At 36.6% G+C, this 20,298-nt stretch overlaps 1 protein-coding gene across 8 annotated transcripts in view; it reads right to left on the reverse strand.

The window, feature by feature from the left end:
- Window positions 1-916: 916 nt before the first annotated feature.
- LOC132104561 (DENN domain-containing protein 2B-like) overlaps window positions 917-20,298 on the reverse strand; it is a 62,597-nt gene continuing 43,215 nt past the window's right edge. For all 8 annotated transcript variants that reach the window (XM_059510135.1, XM_059510161.1, XM_059510145.1 and 5 more), the window contains 10 exons: window positions 20,174-20,243; window positions 18,256-18,333; window positions 17,672-17,812; window positions 16,119-16,267; window positions 4,444-4,621; window positions 3,549-3,590; window positions 3,261-3,372; window positions 2,766-3,008; window positions 2,370-2,456; window positions 917-1,607 (listed from right to left, as the gene is read on the reverse strand). In XM_059510135.1, coding sequence (XP_059366118.1) covers window positions 1,573-1,607; window positions 2,370-2,456; window positions 2,766-3,008; window positions 3,261-3,372; window positions 3,549-3,590; window positions 4,444-4,621; window positions 16,119-16,267; window positions 17,672-17,812; window positions 18,256-18,333; window positions 20,174-20,243 — 1,135 coding nt within the window. In that variant the 3' untranslated portion in view covers window positions 917-1,572. The remainder of the gene's footprint in view (window positions 1,608-2,369; window positions 2,457-2,765; window positions 3,009-3,260; window positions 3,373-3,548; window positions 3,591-4,443; window positions 4,622-16,118; window positions 16,268-17,671; window positions 17,813-18,255; window positions 18,334-20,173; window positions 20,244-20,298) is intronic.

The following is a 20,298-nucleotide window of genomic DNA, read 5'->3' on the forward strand; positions in this document are numbered from 1 at the left end:
TTAGATAAAGACGCTTATATCAGTTTCATGTGTTCGGCCCATGAAACTGGAAAAAACAGAAGTATGCTGATGCTTCAACATGTTTTATCAGGATCACTTTAATTGTCATTTTTATGTATAAATGTATGTACAGTTTATATAGTTTTCAGTGAGTGTTCAAAATATTTATTATTATATATTATTTTGGTATGCAATTACTACATGTAATTATCTTTTGCTATCTATTTCAACAGATGTCATAATACCTACAATTTCCTCCACAGCTTTTTACAGGTTATGTCAAAAAGAAATCGCTCTGGGTATCCATTTGACTGATGGCTTTACCGAACTGTCATATTTTTCTTGGTAGTGCTTTGTTGTGGCTCCCTCTGTGGCACATATAGGAGAAAGTTGTCAGTTCTGCACTTGCTCTCGTGGCTTTGATAGAATTGTTTGAGACATTTCAAATGCACTTTCTGCAATACCTGCCAAAGGAGAGTCGATACACTTTCTTTAAAAAAAAAAAATCTAAATATTTAGGAAAATTTACTGGTTTTTTTTTTGTTTTGTTTTTTTGTCTGAAAAATGTCAGACTTATGAGAGAGGTTTTGGAAACAAAAGAAATAAGACCAGACTGAGTAAATGGTAACTTTCCAGAAAATTATGACAAGATATTATTTTAAATATAATTTAAACTAACTTTTTTTTTAATTTAAACTAACTCTTTCCTTTTAAAATTGTATTGCATAAAATGTCACGCATAGAATAAAATGTATTTGCATAAGATTTTATGCAATGAACAAAGCCAGCTAAAAGCTTGTTGCATAAGGATCTTATTATATATTTCTCTAGTTCACATTATTTAACAAATAAAAATAGAATTTTTGGAATCTCCAGACACTGACTATGGATTGAAATACACATATGACCAATTCAGGAGTTTTATACGCATGTTCCTTTAATGTAGCAAAATTGTGTCAAGTTTCAAAACATTCCCAGTGCATTATTCATTGTTGCTACACGAAAAGGCCAGGGATGGGAATATCTCCTCTGAACAGATAGACACAGCATGCTAGGGTCTGCTTCTATGATCCTAAACATTTTCTAACAATGCTGTTAATTAATCCAGAATGAGATGTTAACAGAAAACCTTTATTGACTTGTTTTTATTAAACATAGTAAATAAGGTAATTATACTCTTCATGTGTTAATAAATGTACAAAATACAGTTCACGGAGAAATTCTAGCATTAAATACTACATAGCCACTGTACATCCACCTGTCAAGTTTCCATTCATCTCATCCAGCTCAACACAGTCATCTGTAAGGGTGGAGGTTATACTGCAATATAACCATTTATACTCTCAGTACCATACTATTATTTCTCTAGTTTCATATACAAAGTACCAGTAAAGGTAACAACAGAGCTACATGTGATTAACAGCACAGCTTCCATAAATATGTACAAAAATATCAATGTCAGAGTCAACATAACAGGCACATCTTAACATACGTGACTTAGCCATGTTAGGTCTTCACATGTCGCATTCGGAGAAAACGTCCACAGTTTTTGGTTTCACAAAAAAAGTGTTTTTAGTTCTTTTTATGAAGGAACTTCATTTTATTTCCTGGGGAGAGGGGGGAATAAATAAATAAATTTCGGTGCATCAAGTTGTTGATGCCCTTTCATAAACAATACTTACTTAAGTACACACATTTGGAACAATTAAGATTTCAAATGCTTTAAAATGTCGCTTATTCCTGTGATGGCAAACCTTAATTTTAGAGAACATTACTTCAGTGTTTAGTGTTACATGATCCTTCAGAAATCATTCTAATAGGCTGCTTAATTATTATTGGTTCTCAGTTAAAAATATTGAGGTTCTTGTTATCATCAATGCTGAAAAATGTTTTTGCTGCTTAATATTTTGGTGGAACCAAAATTAGGATTCTTCATAAATAGAAAGTTCAAAAGCATTTATTTTAAATAAAAATCTTTTGCAACATTATGTCTTTACTGTCACTTTTTGATCGTCCTTGATGAATAAAAGTATTAATTACTTAAAATCTTACTTAACCCAGACATTTGAATCTTAGTATATCACAGTTTCCGCACAACTGTTTTCAACACTGATAAGATGTTTCTTGAGCAACAAATCAGCAAATAAAAATGATTTCGGAAGGAATATGTGACACTGAAGACTAATGATGCTGAAAATTCAGTTTAACCATCACAGGAATTACATTACAAAATGCATACAAATAGAAAACAGTAGTTTTAAATTGCAATAATATTTAACAATATTACTGTTTAACTTTTTGATCAAATAAATGCAGCATGTTCAAAAGCATTAAGTGCATGTGTCACATAACTTGTGTGCTATACTCACCTAAACCCTTCAGAAATTTGTTGACTCCACTCTGTTCTGTGTCTGGTAACTCTTCCAGATACTGTTCCACCCTCTGCTCAAATAGACCTGTTTAAGAAAATAATCAAACTAAATAAACAAAAAAGATCAGTTCATTACGTAATAACAATAGATCGTAGATTAATATTAATAATGCTCATCAGAACAAAAATAATAAAAAGTAAACTTTACACTTCTGTCAAAAGCATTGTTTTTTGTCACCAGTGGGTGGCAGTAAAGAGCTTTCAGTTGCCTCCACCCAATCTCAGGAAGACCCACAAATTAAAAATGCTGGGTGTGGGTTTCAAATTACCCTTATAATGAGCCTGAGGCTAATAGGACATGTTTTACGTCTTTAATTGACCAAGCATGGTTTACCTTTGGCCCTACACTTCCTCATCTCCCTATCCTGGATGAATCCAGCAAACATCTGAGACTCCATGAAGACACCCAGGAAGCGTCGGATGCTCTTGGAGGCCACTGATTTGCGGAAGGCTTCACGCTGGAAGATGCGCTCCCCTCTTTCACCCTGGGTAAGAAACAGCGAATAGTGGCCAGCGGTTTCCAGGAAAAAGCGGATGAAGGCCTCCGACACAACACTGTTCAAAGAGGTGGTGCACTCTGTGGATAGGGGGATATCAGGCATTCAAAATCTTTGAGGAACTAAAACAGCCATTTATATTTTTTCAGGCATTAACAAAAATATTAAACCAAGATTTATTTCATATTCATGGTGCATAAAATAGGAATAGGAAATGAACTACAGTAAAGCCAGATGTTCTGCTTTACAGTCAGAGCATGTTTCATGATGCACAAGCAAATACTGTATGCAGATAGTTAGACCATTGTAAACAAATGGGCAAGGCTTTTCACCTTCATCTGATTCGCTGTCGGAGTCTTGATTGATGATGTCGTTCCTCTGTTCGAGAGATTGCTCCAGAGCAGCTTGCAGTTTGCGTGGTAATAGAGAGGCCTCGTCATCCATCTGTGTACAGGAAAGAGTATGGAGATTAACTTTGTAACAACACTCCGTGATTCATAACATGACACAGCCAGCTTGTTTATATTACGGTTGTTCTCAGATCTTAATGACAACATGACAATTAGCTGGGCTGGAGCCATGGGAGAGTTTGTCGAACTTGTCAAACTGGGGAGACGAACCTGTCTGATGAAGCGGTCCGTTCCAAGATCAACCATTAAAGTCTGAAATGTAAAGAGAAACAGATCTCAATTTGTGGCCTCTTTTCTGTTTAATCACACTGTATTCAACTGTGTTTTGGGAGGTTTTTACGTCATTTCCAGAAGCTGATCCACAACAGATGGAGCCTGACGTCCATTTAAAAATGCAGTGTTAAAAATGACAAGCACCAGAATTTGGTGTGCTTCCAGATGTTTGACTGCAAAGAGTCACCCCTTATACAAATGCACTAATGTCCAGATTGCAATTTGAAAATAGTTCTGAAGACAGCTTCTGACAAATGCACTAAATGTCCAACACTAAGGAAGGGCCAAACTTGTGCCCTGTGGCCGAGCTGGCAGTGTCCTATGGGCAGCTGTGAACAACAACACTCTCCCGGGTTGGGAGGGTTCAGAGGAGAGAAAGGCAACAGGAATGCTGATCTAGGCTCATACAGAACCTGGGAAAATGACTTTAGCCCCATATTCTACTACAATGGTTACGAGGGTTCAATCTTCAGGCAGCTTATTAGAGTAAGAGCAAAACTGAACTCTTAAGGAGAGCCGCCAGTGTGACCATATTCTCAGGAATTCAAAGTCACGATCATCTTGCAGAGTTATAGCCTCCAAGACCTAGAATTTTTTTTTTAATCTTTGAAATTAAAAAGTAAATCTTTGAGGTTGTGAATTTATGTATTTATCTACAGACTGCATGAGTTCTCTCCCCGATCTAATGACAGTTTATCAAACCAACCAGTTTAATTTAGGCTGGTACAAAGCCAAGCACATGTTCTACACACTTGGCAAAGTATCCTCTTACAACAAACAAGACGGGTGACAACAGCATAGCTGGGATTTAGTGACAAGAGATATCAAGTACCTCCTCCACGGGTAGTTCCTTGAGCTTTGGCAGTGAGCTGGAGAGAATACCGACTAGAAAGGGTGTGGGACAGCAGACGATGTCCACCATGGAGGTAGGCAGCACAGGGATGAAGGTGTGCTGCCAGGAGAACGGGTAGAGCAAAGCCACCACCGCATGAACACAGCTGGAAAGAGTACTGTAAGGAAAGAAAAAAGCACACAGTCGATCACCTAGCTTTTACAAAATCTCACCGACCTTCTTAGCAAATCCTGTTCTGGAAAAAGTATACTGAGCCCAGACTTTCCAGTTTATTTTGGCTTTAGCAAGGGGACAATGGAATCTGAGATTATGAGAGCAACACAAGAAAATAGCCAGCGGCATTCAGTAGACGCCACACAAGTGCTATTCAAATGATCTCCTGTAATATTATTCACATTGTGACAGTGGCATTCAAGACACCAGTTACACAAAGCCCTCTGGAGATAATGATAACTTAGAGTGGAAAAACACATGATAAAAGGTCGTAAGTATCACTGATATGATCATTTTCTTATCTTAACAGGAGAGTCACAAATGTTATGGTGTACACAATGCATTTACATTATACATTACTGCCATCTAATGTATACATGTTAGAAGGTAAGTGTCATCTCAAAATGGTCCACTTCCACTACACTGAACTACTGTTTAAAAGTTTGAGGTTAATAAGATTTTTTAGAAGTTAATACTTTTATTCACCAAGGATGCATTCAATTGATAGTAAATCATATATACAGCTACATATCAAATAAATGCTGTTCTTAGAAAAGTTGTATTCATCAAAAAATCCTAAACAATTCAATAAAAAAATATATATATTAAACAGCACTGCTAATAAGAAATCAGAATAATTTAAGGATCATGTGACACTGAAGACTGAAGTAATGGCTGCTGAAAATTTAGCTTTGTCATCACAGGAATAAAAATACATATATTAAAAAAGAAAACAGTTCTTTTAAATTGTAATAATTTTTCACAATATTATTGTTTTAATTTATTGTTGATTTAAAAAAAAAACAGCCTTGATGAGCATACAAATTCATTCAAAAACATGAAGAAAAATAAAATACCAAACCCAAACTTCTGATTTATAATATCCATGAATTTGCTAATTTTAAGGTGAAGGAAATGATATTATGTGTTTTATGCACTCGAACATCACAGCTTTCAATATGGCGCTTTTCCACTGTGTGCAGTGTTGGGAAGGTTACTTTGGAAATGTAATAGGTTACAGATTACAAGTTACCCTGTTTAAAATGTAATAGTAGTGTAACTTTTTCAATTACTTTATTAAAGTAATGTAACTAATTACTTTTGAGTACTTTTTGATTACTTTTATAAATTTGTGAAAATTAAAGAATAATAAATAAAAGCATATACATCAACTTAAATACAGTTATCTAATAAGCATGTGACGTATTCTGTGTAATAAACTCCTGAAATATTGGTGTTTTTTTTAAACTGTTGTCTCTTTGTATATGATGATAGTTTTCCTAAAATAAGTAAAATGCACATGAAGTGACACAGAGCAGTTTTAGGAATTATGAGGAATATTGAGGCGGCAGAGGTTGAAAACACTGCGAGCTTCAGTAGACCTATGTGTAGTAAATGAAAACATGTCTTTGCCATTCATTTACAGGAGGGGCGGACTGGGAAAAAATTCAGACTGGAAAATTCAAACTCATACAAACCTGTTCATGGACAAAACTATTTTTTGTTTGGACCTGACATTAAAAAAGGTTTAAATCTTTAATTTGGGGACATGCTAAATAATTAAAAGTTCTCTCCTGAACTGCACCTTCATTTCCATTTTTCTCTTCAGTCTCTTAATTTTGCCCTGTTATCCATCTCTCTCGTGACTTTAATACTCAAGATTGAACAAAACTAATCTTTACAATACAATACTCTACAATACTACAATATCTTTATAGAAAAATCCTAATACTGTACACGAGTCATGTTTTTTCCTTACAAAAGTTTAACATGCTTTTATTAGCCTATATTAAAGTAAAATAACCTTTTTTTTTTTGCAAATGGATTTGTATTTATTTTTAAATAAATACATTTGTAAAATAATTTTACATTTTTGGTTATCAGAGTTAAACAATAGTAACCATTTTCTCTGGATTTATAGTTAAATATTAAAATGTTAATTTTTGTAAGGGTTGTGTTGTTGTCTGTCGTAGCTCCCCCTAAACCTATAAAAAAAATCAGAATTTTTTTCAGCTAAATTACTACTGTAACATTACAACAGATAATAATGATGTCCTTTATATAGTATTTTGAGTGATGACTGATGAGCAACGTGCTGCTGCTTGATTAAATAAATAAAAAAAACAAAGACAAAAAAGCATCTTTACAGATGAAACTGACCTGAAACCCTGAACAGGAGTTCTGCTTCTCTGCTCCAGCAGTCCACTGTATTCTCTCTCTCTCTCTCTCTCTCTCTCTCTCTCTCTCTCTCTCGCATTGATTACTCTGAGTCTGATCCAAACCGTTTGGCGGAGGCACGGAGAGCGCGCGAGTCATGACTAACAATTCATGACTTATTAGAGATTTAATTATCAAATGGCGGATTCACAAAGGATCGCTTTAGTACATTCGGCAGGCAATTATACAATAATGATATTAAATAGCGGGCCAAATCGGCTGCCAGGCCACCGGGAATTGTCCCGGTTCTCCCGGTGTCCAGTCCGCGCCTGATTTCCACAGAGTCATATATTGCATTTTTGGGGCTTTATATTCACAGACACTAGTCCGTGTCATGTTTTGATTCAAGTGTACTGACCTACTTTTGATTTAGTCATCCAAAATGTGGCATATTCCGTCCGCGTTAGGCATTTCGTTTTTATGACTGGATTCTACGAACCAAACTGTATTTCCGCATCCCGGAAATTATTACGACGGTATGTCTCAAAATAGTCAGTGCAATTTGGGAAAGACATCAGTTAAATCTGTATGTGGATGTGTGTAAATATTCAAATGTAATCCCCTTTGTAATCATTAAAAATTTCATAAGTAACTGTAATTTAATTACTCATTTTTTCTTAGTAACTGTAACTAATTACAGTTACAATAATTTTGTAATTAAATTACGTAACGCCGTTACATGTAACTAGTTACTCCCCAACACTGACTGTGTGGTATGACCTATGGGTACAACTCAACTCGGCATGGTATGGCATGGCTCGGTTTGCATTTCCACTGCAGTTTAGTACTGCTTTAGTATGGGCGGAATTATTCACATGACGTTATTGTTGCGCCGCCTCTACTGCCACGACGCGTGAAAAACTTTTTAATTTTGCGTCGCCCCATCAAGCTCTCGCTGGATACACTCCTCTGATATCAATGAGAGGAATGTCGGTAGCACTTTATTTTACAGTCCTGTTCCCCATGTACATACTATGTACTTATTATAGTAATTACAATAACTATGTAATAACTAGGGACTAACCCTGAACCTACCCCTAAACCTAACCCTACCCCATGTAGTTACGTTGTATTACCAGAACTTTCTTAGATATAGTGTACTTACAGTGTATTTAAGTACAGGTAAGTACACGTACTGTAAAATAAAGTGCAACCGGAATGTCTGTACTCCCTCAATAACGAAACTTCTTTGAAACATGTTATTAAACTTCTTCTTTTGTGTTTGTGTCGCCAGTTGAGTGATGCAGGTAGTGACGATTCTCTCCTGCCAATCCATTATCAGCAGAGTTTACACGTTACATTTTGGTAATGGTACGGTTCACATGGAAGCCTCAACCGAAGTGGTACTAAAAAAAAAAGTACCAGGTACCGTTCTGTACCCAGTGGAAAACCCCCCAAAAGTGAACCTTACTTTTGAACCGTACCGAACCTTACTGTGCCATACCATGCAATGGAAAGCATCAGCATTAGAGGGAAGGGGAGACGCTAAACATGCTAAAGTGTCCAAAATTACCACAGAAAATAATTGGACTTATTCCTCTATTAATAAACAAAAAAAAAACATGTACAGAAATACACTTAAAACAAAAATCTACTGTTTTATTAAGTACAAATTTTATTAAATACAAATTTTCATTACTTAAAAGTTGACAAAACTTTACAGGTACCAGTAAATCACTAGCAATGTTCCAGCAAAAAGAGTAAAATGTTCCCACAAGACAATCATCAAGCCACAAGTGTGTGGCTTGTATTCAGATTGTTTATCAGCCACATTACCGATTGTATGTGAAACATGTTGCATGTCCAGCTTATCTTCAGGGTGAAATGGTAAAGATGATATCGTGATGGGCTACCACACTGTAACCACACACACACGCTCGTTCTCAATTAAATGTTACAGCTAAGGCTAAATGCAAAGTCACAAATAGCACAGTGGCCTTCTCACGGTCCTCAGCTTGTTGATAGTGGCTGACCCTCCTTTCTCTTGTTCTCATCTCTTTTTGTCCCATCCACCACATGGGCCCACATATACAGAGGCCGAGAAAATAAACCAATGGAAAAACACTGACTCCACCATTAATTAGAACAAATCAGGACTGAACCCATAGATAAAAAAAGGTCTGAACTGTGTTGTATAAAAACAAATTAATTGTGCAATAAAAAGTAGCAATTACTTTTTTATATTTTAGTCTGTGGTGGAACTAAGAATTCTGAAAAAAAAAAAAAAAAAAAAAACCTTTGCATTGTGAGATACAAACTCAGAATTCTTCATTTACATTTTGCAATTCTAACTTATTTCCTAAGAATTACCAGAAACAAAAAAATAGTGAGAAAGTTATTAAGCAATTATATTTTTTTTATTGTTTTATCCTATAACAGAAACAGACTCCCATAAATGACCCCTTTTATTAAACATTTAAAAATACTAATTTTAATATATTAACTCCAGGTCTCATAACAATTTGCATATCCAAAAATAAGCACATGCAATTAGCAGTTAGCATTTTTAATCAAATCAAAATATTCAATTTCATGGCCTGTGCTTAAAATACTTCAGGTGGTGTCTGAATGTGTGTGTGTGTGCGTGTGTGTGAGAGAGAGATTATGCATCCTGCATTCTGGCATGTTCACACTGGGAACAGAGATAGGCAGATTATAAAAACCTAGCTACAGGCGAGACAGGCAGATTCTGATAGCTGATACCTGGAAGGTATCAAGTTTAAGATGGAACTTTAGACCAGTCCAAACACCACTCTATGCTGCCCGAATCCTCCAGGAGCCAAACAACACAGAGCATTGAGATGAAAACTGCTGCTAGCTACTGTGATTGACTCCTATCTGGACTGTCATACAGAGCTGGTATGCACACAAACACAAAGTCATATCAAACATGCTCAACCAACTGAAATATCCTTTAGCTGACTGAACAAAAAGACATAACAGCTATTATATTGTATATTTGATCAAAAGACCTATCATAAGTTCATTTGAGCAACTAATCAACAAGAATGAACCTTCCTCTAAGATTTATATAAAAACTGAATTCACAATTCTCTAACAAACGGCAACATTTAAAAAAAAATCTAATGAATTAGAAATAAAACTGTCATTTTCACACCGTCTAAAAACACACAAACAGGGTTAACACACCATTGTTGTTCCTGTTAACTAAAACTACAACTGTTAAAAAAAAAATTGTTAACTGAAATAAAGATGAAATAAATAATAAATATTAGATGAAAAACCTTAACTTAGAAATGTTGTATTGGCAGTTAACTGGAAAAAAAATTAATTTAAGATGAAACATTAAACTAAAAATTAATTACATCTAAATAGAAATACTTAAAAAACTAAATCTTTTAAAAGTGACTAAAGCAACATAAAATAGCTTACAAATTTTCAATTCATTGAAAATATTAATAAATACTATAGTATTCAAATGCTATTAAAGTAACACCCTGATCCAGCAGAACCCAACAGCTTCTGGAATCTGATGTTTGTTGTGAGCTACGAGAGTTAGCCTTAAATAGAAAGTGATTTAAAACAGAAGCAGCTTAAGGGTGAAAATTTGAGATCCTAATCGGAGCAATAATACATATGCTTTCATTTAACCAGCCAAGCTGATCTGGACAGATTCTCAACAATACTGCATCTTTCAGTATCAAAATAATGGGAATGTTGGATGGCTGGCTGGCTTTTGGAAAAAGAGCTCAGAGAGTAATTTTATGTATTTAACAAGAGCTTCTGCATGTTTAACCAGTGGTGACATGAGGTATGCGGATGTAAGAGCAATAACACAAGTTTAGGCAAAAGTTGATGTGAAGTTTATGTTCCCACCATTATGCAATATACTAAACATATCACTGTGATAATAAAAGAACAAAAAGAGAAAAAAAGAAAGAAAAAAACTTTTCAATCTTCATGCATTTTGGCTTGTTTACTACAGAAACTAGCCACACAAAATTCGCTGGCCAACTTGGCAATACTGTATCACATTCGCCTAAATGCCTTCCTTCTCCTTTTCTTTTCATCTTGTCTGGGACACAAAACATTTTTCCACCTGCCTTTCTGTGCTCTGATTTGACAACAAAAGTCACTTATAACAGGTAGACGTCTACAAAATTTGCACACACAATGTAGCCAAGAAAAGGAAGTCATTTAGAAACGGCAAAACGAGGCAACACATTGGAGAATTTAACTCCGTCCTGTTGTTTTATAATCAAACAAAATGCATATCATTGTACAGAAATTTCCGTAGCAGCAATTTCAATACCACGTTTAAAAATGTATGCATTATTGGGGATACTTCAACGTAATATTGGGTGATGTATTTACTTCTTTAACAATCATAGCTGCTCTACCCCCCCACAGGAACTCACTCGGCAGCCTGATTGGATATCAGTGTCTGGTCTGGGAAGAGGAGCTCCCTGTAGTTAATGGAAAAGTTCGTGATTCGAGAACAATTACTTTCTGTGCCACAATAAATAGCATGGTTTAAGCTTCAGAAAGTGGCTATACAGTGTAGAAAGTGTTAAAACAAACAAGGAAAATCCCAAGGAAAGCATTGCCTAACATGGAGTTAGTGTTCTTTCTGCCAGATCCTGAGCAGCATGTGTTATAGGGTACAGAAGAATACATCATACACTGTTGGCAGACATCGTTTTGGAAATGGATTGCACTGGTCTTTCCAAAGAGAGCCGCAGCAATGACCTTGATTGTGAAAGGATCATTTTCTACCTTAGTCTAGCACTGCCCATAATCCACCTAAGGTTGCTGGGCAACACAGCTAGGCCTGGACCAAATCCCATCAATCCACCTATCCTGTTTTGAACAGAGCCAAGCCCATGGAATATACCAATACTTGGCTTAACAGCATAATATGTTGTTACTAGAGCTATATCTATTATGATAATGGGTGTGATTCAAACCCATTCACAAAGATTGGGTTTTGAAAAGTGTACTTTGAGCAACTACATAGCACTACTTTTGTTCTATGATTCAAAGAATAAACATGTTTTGCTATTCTGAATCAAATATTCAGAAGTTTGTCAACTGGACCATTGGTTATACCATGTGGGAAGAAGTAGAGGGCAAAGGAAAGCTAGGTCAATAACACCAAGTACGTTCACATGAGTTAAAAATTGAACAAGCACATAATGCAGAGACCAGCTGTTGTCTGATTAACGCACTGGTTCTCAACCTTTTTGACTTGAAGGCCCCCTATTTCTACCAGTATTTCAATCAGGACCACTTCCGTCAAGTATATTTATGACAATTATAATTGCATACAGTTAGTGTTGGCGGTATGGTTATGTTCTGGGCAACAATCTACACGCCTGTCCATGCAGCCATGCTTGGACAGAGCGGGGAGAGCAGCAAGACAAACCCCTAAAACAACCATATGCCAAAACTCCCCAACACAACTGATGCAATTTGAATGGCCAGCAATGAGAAATGTTGCTTGATACTATATTTATGGGGGAAGCATCACCCAAACTCGGAGAGAAGCATACAACAAGCATGTTGCTTAGCTGCTTATGCAAAATATTTGAGAGAACTGTATGGGGGAAGCATACACCCCTAGCAGCAGCAGCAGCCTAATACGATGGCAGTTTGTATATCATTCAATTTAAGTCTAACATGCTGAAAAATCACATTAAGGTGGGGGGGGTGGGAGCGTCAACCAAAGTTAAGCAATAGAGGATGTGCAACAAGTATGTTCTTAAAATGCTTAAGCAACTGTGATTGTAAAGGGGGAAGCATACGCCCCTAGCAGCAGCAGTCTGATATGATGGCAGTATTATCCAATTTTATGTATCTACCATACTGTAAAAATCACAAAGGGGGAAGCGTCACCTCAAGTTAAGCAACTGAGGATGTGCAACAAGCATGTTTCTTAAAATGCTTAAATCTCATGCCAATCCCGAGTACCCACAGAGCAGTACGAATCCCCATCTCCAAAAGTCCCCAGCCTGGTCATATCTGCAAAACAAAAATACAGCTTCCGATTCTCTCTGGAAAAACCAAGCTCCTGGAGGCATGCTGTGGGCGGAGCTATAACACTGATTTGTGTTAACATATATTCACTTATGTGCTGATTTCCAACAAAAGACAGAAATCTGATGCAGTTGTACTTACCTGACTGGGGTCTTCTACCATGTTTTAATAGCAAACGATGTGCAAATCCAGCGTCAACCTGGTCTTGTTTATAAAACATTGATCACTGAAATTACAAGAACAACACTTGCTACACTCCATTGCTGCCCCAGAAAAGCAACTGCATCCACGGTCCATGTAACGCTAGGTTCTTTGAGAAGCTGAACGTGGTAAACTTTCCTCTCACATCCAAAACACACTTATTTGGAGACATTCTCAAACAAATCCTATGCAGCGCTGCCAACGATTTCCTGATGAAGTGTGTTCACGGGCAAGGTCTCGCTCTCCTCTGGTCGAGATGTGCATGGGCGTGCTTTCCCAAGAGAAATGCTCATAAGGAGTTCCACCATCGTCTACGTCATAGATCCATCATCGAAAAAACTACCGAAACTTGTACCACCCAGAAATAAGATTTCTCCACTCATCCGAATTGGCCATGTTTAGCATGAAAATCCATCTCTTTAACACTGAACAACTCTGAATCCATGAAACACCAATGTAGCCCCCCTTTTAAGCAAACGTGTGATACATCCGACCCCTTGCTGCGGCATGAGGAACATTTATTCAGTGCATTCAGTGATTAGTAGACACTGACATTACAGTAGAGACTGGGAAATAGTGGACAAAGATGATAAAATTCCACTTGCTGGCTTGCTGTCTAATCAGTCAATGACTTTGCAGGCAGCGTTTTTTCCCGAAGGCACCTCATGAAACGGATTTCGGACAGGCTTCTGAGGCGGAGTAATGGTTTAATGATCTACAGCAAAATATAGAGAGCTTTGGTTATAACTAAGTGGATATTTCATTACTGCAATATTAATTTCTCGCTAGAAATTACATAAGTGGAAAACGTTGTTCAGAAACATACATTTACACACAAACTGACCACCGACCGCAACTTTCAGACGCCATCTTTATTTTTTGGCTTAACTGTCACAGAATGGAACGCACGGGATTGTGGGATATCAAAGGCAGCGAAGGATACATCTATGCTGCCTTCAAAAACCGGCCAGATGAAGTCATCTCAGGAGACAGGAAATGAAGCTGACATTGATTTCGGACTTGCCCTGAAGCCTTCCTACCTTGTAATGCGACCTCCGAAGGCAGCAATTTTCAGTTTTCGGATGCAGCCTATGATAGTGAATAGCTCAATAAAAACACTTGACCAAAATTTGCCTGTCATTGTATGAATTATTACAGATTCATAACCCATTTGTAAATGTTGTAAGATAGCTCATTGCAAGCACTATCTGCATTCATAAGCTGCCCCTTCGTGATTCATGTTTTATTATTATTATTATTATTATTATTTTATTTATTTATTTTTATTATACATAAGGTAAACACATAACACAACAACAGAACACAAACAACATTAAAAAGCAGTAATAATAACAACAATGAAAAAAAAAAAATACGACAAATAATAATAGTAATATGTAGAAGTATTAGATAGTATTTAACTAGTAATAGCATGTATAATAATAATGATAATAATATTTAGTGGTGACGGTAACAGTAATATCAGTAATAACAATGACAGTAATAATAAAATAATGATACTACGGATGGTGATAAGTTGTGTTGACGGCAATAGTAATATCAATAATAATAATAATATATAACATTGATAATAGTGATAATAAAAATAACAGTATTGGCACTCATACTAACAAAAAAAAATAATAATAATAAAACATGAATCACGAAGGGGCAGCTTATGAATGCAGATAGTGATTCATGTTTTAACAAAAAGAGAAAAAAATTGCAATCGGTATCAGCCCATTTGCTTGTTAAAAAATGGCAATCGAAATTGGGCATGAATCATCAGAGCATCCCTAATTCTATGTTCGACTTTAGTTCACAAATACCAGACTGGTATTTCAGTCAGACTAAAGCGTGGACATGACTTTTAAAAAAGGCAACTTATTGTTTTAATCTGTCTGAAATCAAACTTTTAAAGTGCATGTAAATGTGTAACTTTTTAAGTAACAACTGTCACCCTTTTACAATATGGCCACCGATTAGAGGAGAGAAACGCGCAGTCACTCACACAGGAAGTGCATTCCTTCCTTCACAGTAACTGCCCACCCCACATACCCCGCTGCTGTTTGTTTGAACTGGCTGATGATTTGTGGAGATTAAGCTTTCACAAATAACCTACTCCCTAATGACCCCCCATGCCCGGCCACAGGCTTCCGTGACCAAGCCGAAGGCTCGGAGCGGGGTGCTGAAACCTCCAGGGACCATAACGTCCCTAACAGCACCAGAGCCCTGTCTCAGCCCTGACCCACTTCTGCATTTAGACCAGCCGGGACTCCTTGGGAGTTTAGCCCAGTGTTAGAGGGTGGTGTCAAAAATGCCTCCTCTGATGAATTTAGCAGTAGCCTGCATGGAGCAGCCGTTGGGTCACCCTTTAACCAAAACCGCTGTAGAAAGCTGCTATTTAACAAATGCACTGGTTGAACCCTGATAAATAAAACACAACTGGGCCCAAAAACAGCTATTTTCTGACCAAATATGCCAAGACGTATTGGCTGGAACATTCGGACCAATACTATGTTTGGTATTCCATTCAGAGTCCCAATGGTCACTGACAAATAAGGAATGGTGTTTTCCAAAACTTTTGAGTTTCTGACTTGAGAATCTGGGAAAGGAACATACCTGAAAAACAAAGACTACAACAACCAACAGGAGGAGAAAAACCATGAACCAAAAAGATAAAAAATCTTTCATTTGTAGCAGATGTTATTATACGGGCTCTGAATGAGTAGATGGAAAACTGAAAGTGACACTGCACATCAGTGAAGAAAGGGGTTATTGAGAACATCTGCTGTTAGGCCACATTCAGACTGCTGTTGTCACAGTGGTCAGCTTGTCTTAGAGGAGGAGTGGGAGGACTGCTTGACCATGTTTGGTCTGAAAAAGCAAAGACTTTCTCATGGGAATGAAGAGTGCGTTACATGAGATGATATGCTGCCTGCATTTGACAGTTCATATTCATCATCTCAAAGGGTGCAGATGCATGATAATGTAGACACTCGAGCTAACACACAAGGGTGTCTCACCTCAGCTTGTCAGCCACAAAGATGACTCTTCGTTCCAGCAACAGCGAGGCAAAAACACGTACCACCTGCCGGACACTCAGGCAGTTGAACAGACTTTCAAAGTCCACATGCTCTAGTCTGGAGTCCATGGGCCTGCGTAACTCAATAACCTGAGGAAAACAAAACACTGGTCATTAATCCAAGGAGCAATATGAATGTTGTTAAGATGGAAATTGAAAATATTTCTATTGACTATTTTATTACTATTTCCCCCCATGCATGCAGCATAAAAAAGTCATTTCATAGGCAAAGAAAGTTATTACATTTTGCACAATAGAACCAGAGACATTTATTAATGAAGTATGTTTTGTTGTATATGCCATCATTCTCCAGCAAGCATGTTATGAATTTTCCTGAACTTCCTGTATAATTATTAAAATATTTCCAGCATATATTGTGGAATATTATCACGCTTCCTAAGGTCACAAAACGTTGGACCTTTGGTAGTACCTAGGATAGCAAACTCTGGAATAGCCTTCCTGATAATGTTCGGGGTTCAGACACACTCTCTCTGTTTAAATCTAGATTAAAAACGCATCTCTTTGGCCAAGCATTCAGATAATGCATCTCATAATTTGTGAGTGCAGTTGTATCTGATCAAATGTGCATTATTATTCTTTAGCTTGGGTTAAACTAATTAATTTTACTTGGTTGGAACAGCAGCTATGCTAATTATGTCTATATTTGTTTCTCTTTTTTGTAACTAGGATTTACATAAGCTCCAGTCTGGATCCAGAAAACCTGAGAAGAGATGATGCTGACCCTCAGAGGACCCCAGATGATGCTAACCCTGAAACAACTTAACAAAAATACCTAATTTAGCCTAATTCAGTTTGATTGCATCATATAATAATTTCTTTTAATAGTGTTCATCATCTGTTTGATTATGTCTTTAATTGATTTTTCCGTACATTTCTGCCATATGCACATAAACTGACAGTCACCACTGATAAGTGACTACTAAATATTGTAGAAACGTAATTTTCTGTAAATCTGCTTTGCAAAGATTTGTATCATCAAAAGCGCTATTCAAATAAACTTTGAATTGAATTGAATATATTGTACCTTGGTAACCCTTTATTTTAAGGACCAGTTCTGACTATTAACTAGCTGCTTATTAGCATGCATATTACTAGCATGTTGGCTGTTTATTAGCATTTATAAAGTACATATTAATGTTCTATTCTGGATGAGCATATTTTAGATCCCCTAATCCACCCCACACCCAAACTTAACAACTACATAACAATTAATAAGCAGCAAATTAGGAGTTTGAGAAAAAATATGAGTTTATTAATAGTGAATATGAGTTCCCTATTCTACAGTGTTACCCAACTTTTCATTGGAAAGAAAAATTTAGATTCAATGATAGATAGATAGATAGATAGATGATAGATAGATAGATAGATAGATAGATAGATAGATAGATAGATAGATAGATAGATAGATAGATAGATAGATAGATAGATAGATAGATAGATAGATAGATAGATAGATAGATAGATAGATCTAACCTCATTTCCTGCTCCAGGCAGGAAGGTTTTGACTTTTATTGTTTTGCCTGGTGCTGGGAAAGGAGATTCCATCACACTCCTCATGAAAGGATACACCAGAGCAGCTGAAATTCCTCTCCTCCTCTCCACTTCATCAAGGATCTGTAATAAATTAATGCTGAATTAGTTGAAGGAGAAAAACAGAGTGTTAAAAGGCATTCACATGTTCAGTAGATTGTTGTACTTTTACTGGATTTATACACTGCAGAACAGCGATCAATTTCATGTGGTCTCTTTCTTTTTTCCTTTCAGATAGGTGTGTGGAAGTCTCTGGAATTCTAATCTGTCACTAGCAAGTCATGGTTTCCTTTAACTACATTAGATTTTTTTCTCAAGACTGATAAAAATATGCAGATTAGATTTCCATAGAGTATGAAAGAAATAACAGTGGTTTAATAGGCCAGAGAGAAAGACAGATGTAAGCTGGATGTTCCTCAATGCCAACACAAGCCTTGATCCAGCTGTGCCCATGTCTGACAGCCAGAGACAGTGTGGAAGTGTGTGTGTGTGTGTGTGTGTGTGTGTGTAAGCAAGCCTGAGCTCACCTTGGAAAATAGGTTGAAACAGCCCAGTCGGCTGATGACACAATACACTTCAGGAAGACGAGGCCCTTTCCCACTCGGCTGCAGGTGTGGGGAAAAGATTACACAAGCAATTAAATCACACACATGAAGTTACTTGAGGTTATGCAACACATAATTTCTGTAAAACGTATAAGGTACTAAATCACATGTGCATGCGGTAAAATTGAGAAGAAACCAGATTTTGGTGTTGCTTGCATATTGCTAGGGTGCTGTGGATAGTTGCCAGTGGATTTCTATATTGTTGCTAAATTCTGAATGTTTTTTAATGTGTTGCTATGCAGGTGCTAGGGTATTCTGAGTGGATGAGAGTATCAATGATATTGTGGTTTCTAGTTTATGAGATTATTTTATTTATTTTATTATCTAGCAGACAATTAAAACGTTTAGGAACTGTAAGATTCTTTTTACTGTTTTAAAAGAAATGTCTTATGCTCACCAGCACTGCATTTATTAAATACAGCAAACACAGTATTATTGTGAAAAATGATTACATTTTAAAATATGTTTTTGTATTATTTTAATACATTTAAAAATGTAATTTATTACTGTGATCCAAAGCGGCATCTATCAAATCCAGTCTTCAGTGTCACATGTTCCTTCAGAAATCATTCTAACGTGCTGATTTGGTACTCGAGAATTATTTCTTATTATTGACGCTACTTACAAATATCAACAACTTGCATGAACAATAGTGCCTGTTTTACTGTTGTTTAACCATGGGGATAGGACCATTAAAATAATCACTCCCTGGCTTTAATTGTTTTCCTCCTATGCCATATTTGTATTTAGTATTCTAACCTTAAGTTAAACACATGAAATAGTGCATAGTGTGAGTCTAAAATGGATGTAAGTTTTAAAAATGGATACAGAACTTCCAGTGTAAACACAACACAGGTGCAGTTCCTCAAAATGAATGAGTTGTCACATGCAATTCACTAAAAAATTGAAAGTCTGGCTATTTTCTAGAAATCCAACCAGGTTAGTGTCTCTCAAAGCACACAAACACAAAGAATCCCCATTCCTCTTGTCCATATTAGGTATGCAATTCTCCTCTGCTGACTTTTTACAAATGGATGATTAATTCAAGCATGTGGAGCTGGGTTCAAATCCTCAGGAATGCTGCCCTCATGCCAGCCCCTGGACTTCATCCCTGCAGGGAACGAAGTCAACACTTCTCTCCACTGGGCCATTCAGACGCTCAAAAATGAGCTGAGACAGAATAGAAGCTAAAGAAATCCCACAAGCCAATAATGAATCACTCTCAATCTTAAGCTGAACAACATAAGGTCACATCTATAAAAGGAAAGTTCTAAAAAAGCAACAGCAGTCATTTTGACAAATATTAATAAACATATCAATGACACATTTCTCTTCTTTTATTTCCAGAACAAATGTTTGGATGTTTAAAACACTTTAAAATGTCATTCTTAAACCACAGATTACCATTAACATGCACTTTAATGAAAAACATATACAGTAATGTATAACTTATAACAACAATGTACGGAAAAGGCAGCACGTTCCTAACTGCACATTCACAAATAAAATGCAACTCATCACAACATCTGAAAACAATAATCACCACAAAACTCAAAGAACAAATATGTGACCAAATCTTACATACAGTGACATCTTTTGATGGTTTGCATTTCCTGAGGAACTCTCATTAAAGCAGACGAGACGTTAATGAGAATCTGTTACTCTCTGAGCACAAAAAAGAGAGTAAACCAAACACTTACTCAAGTGACTGACCAAAACCTCTATCCATTTGCTTGCCCTTTAATTACAATGTGTGATGCAATGTACAATACACATATGGTTGTGCTAACAAAAACAAAGGGAGCAAGAAAAGCCTCAATAATGTGAGAAAGAGACTCACCAGAAGCCTTCTACAATACCCAAAGCGTCTACTGCCATCTTCTCCGGTGAGCATGAAAGAGAAGGTCTCACTGCAGTAAAACAAAGACAGCCATCATTATTCCCCAAACCCCATGTAGATCAGGT

This window comes from Carassius carassius, chromosome 2, assembly GCF_963082965.1.
Source record: "Carassius carassius chromosome 2, fCarCar2.1, whole genome shotgun sequence".
In the NCBI taxonomy this organism is placed as follows: domain Eukaryota; kingdom Metazoa; phylum Chordata; class Actinopteri; order Cypriniformes; family Cyprinidae; genus Carassius; species Carassius carassius.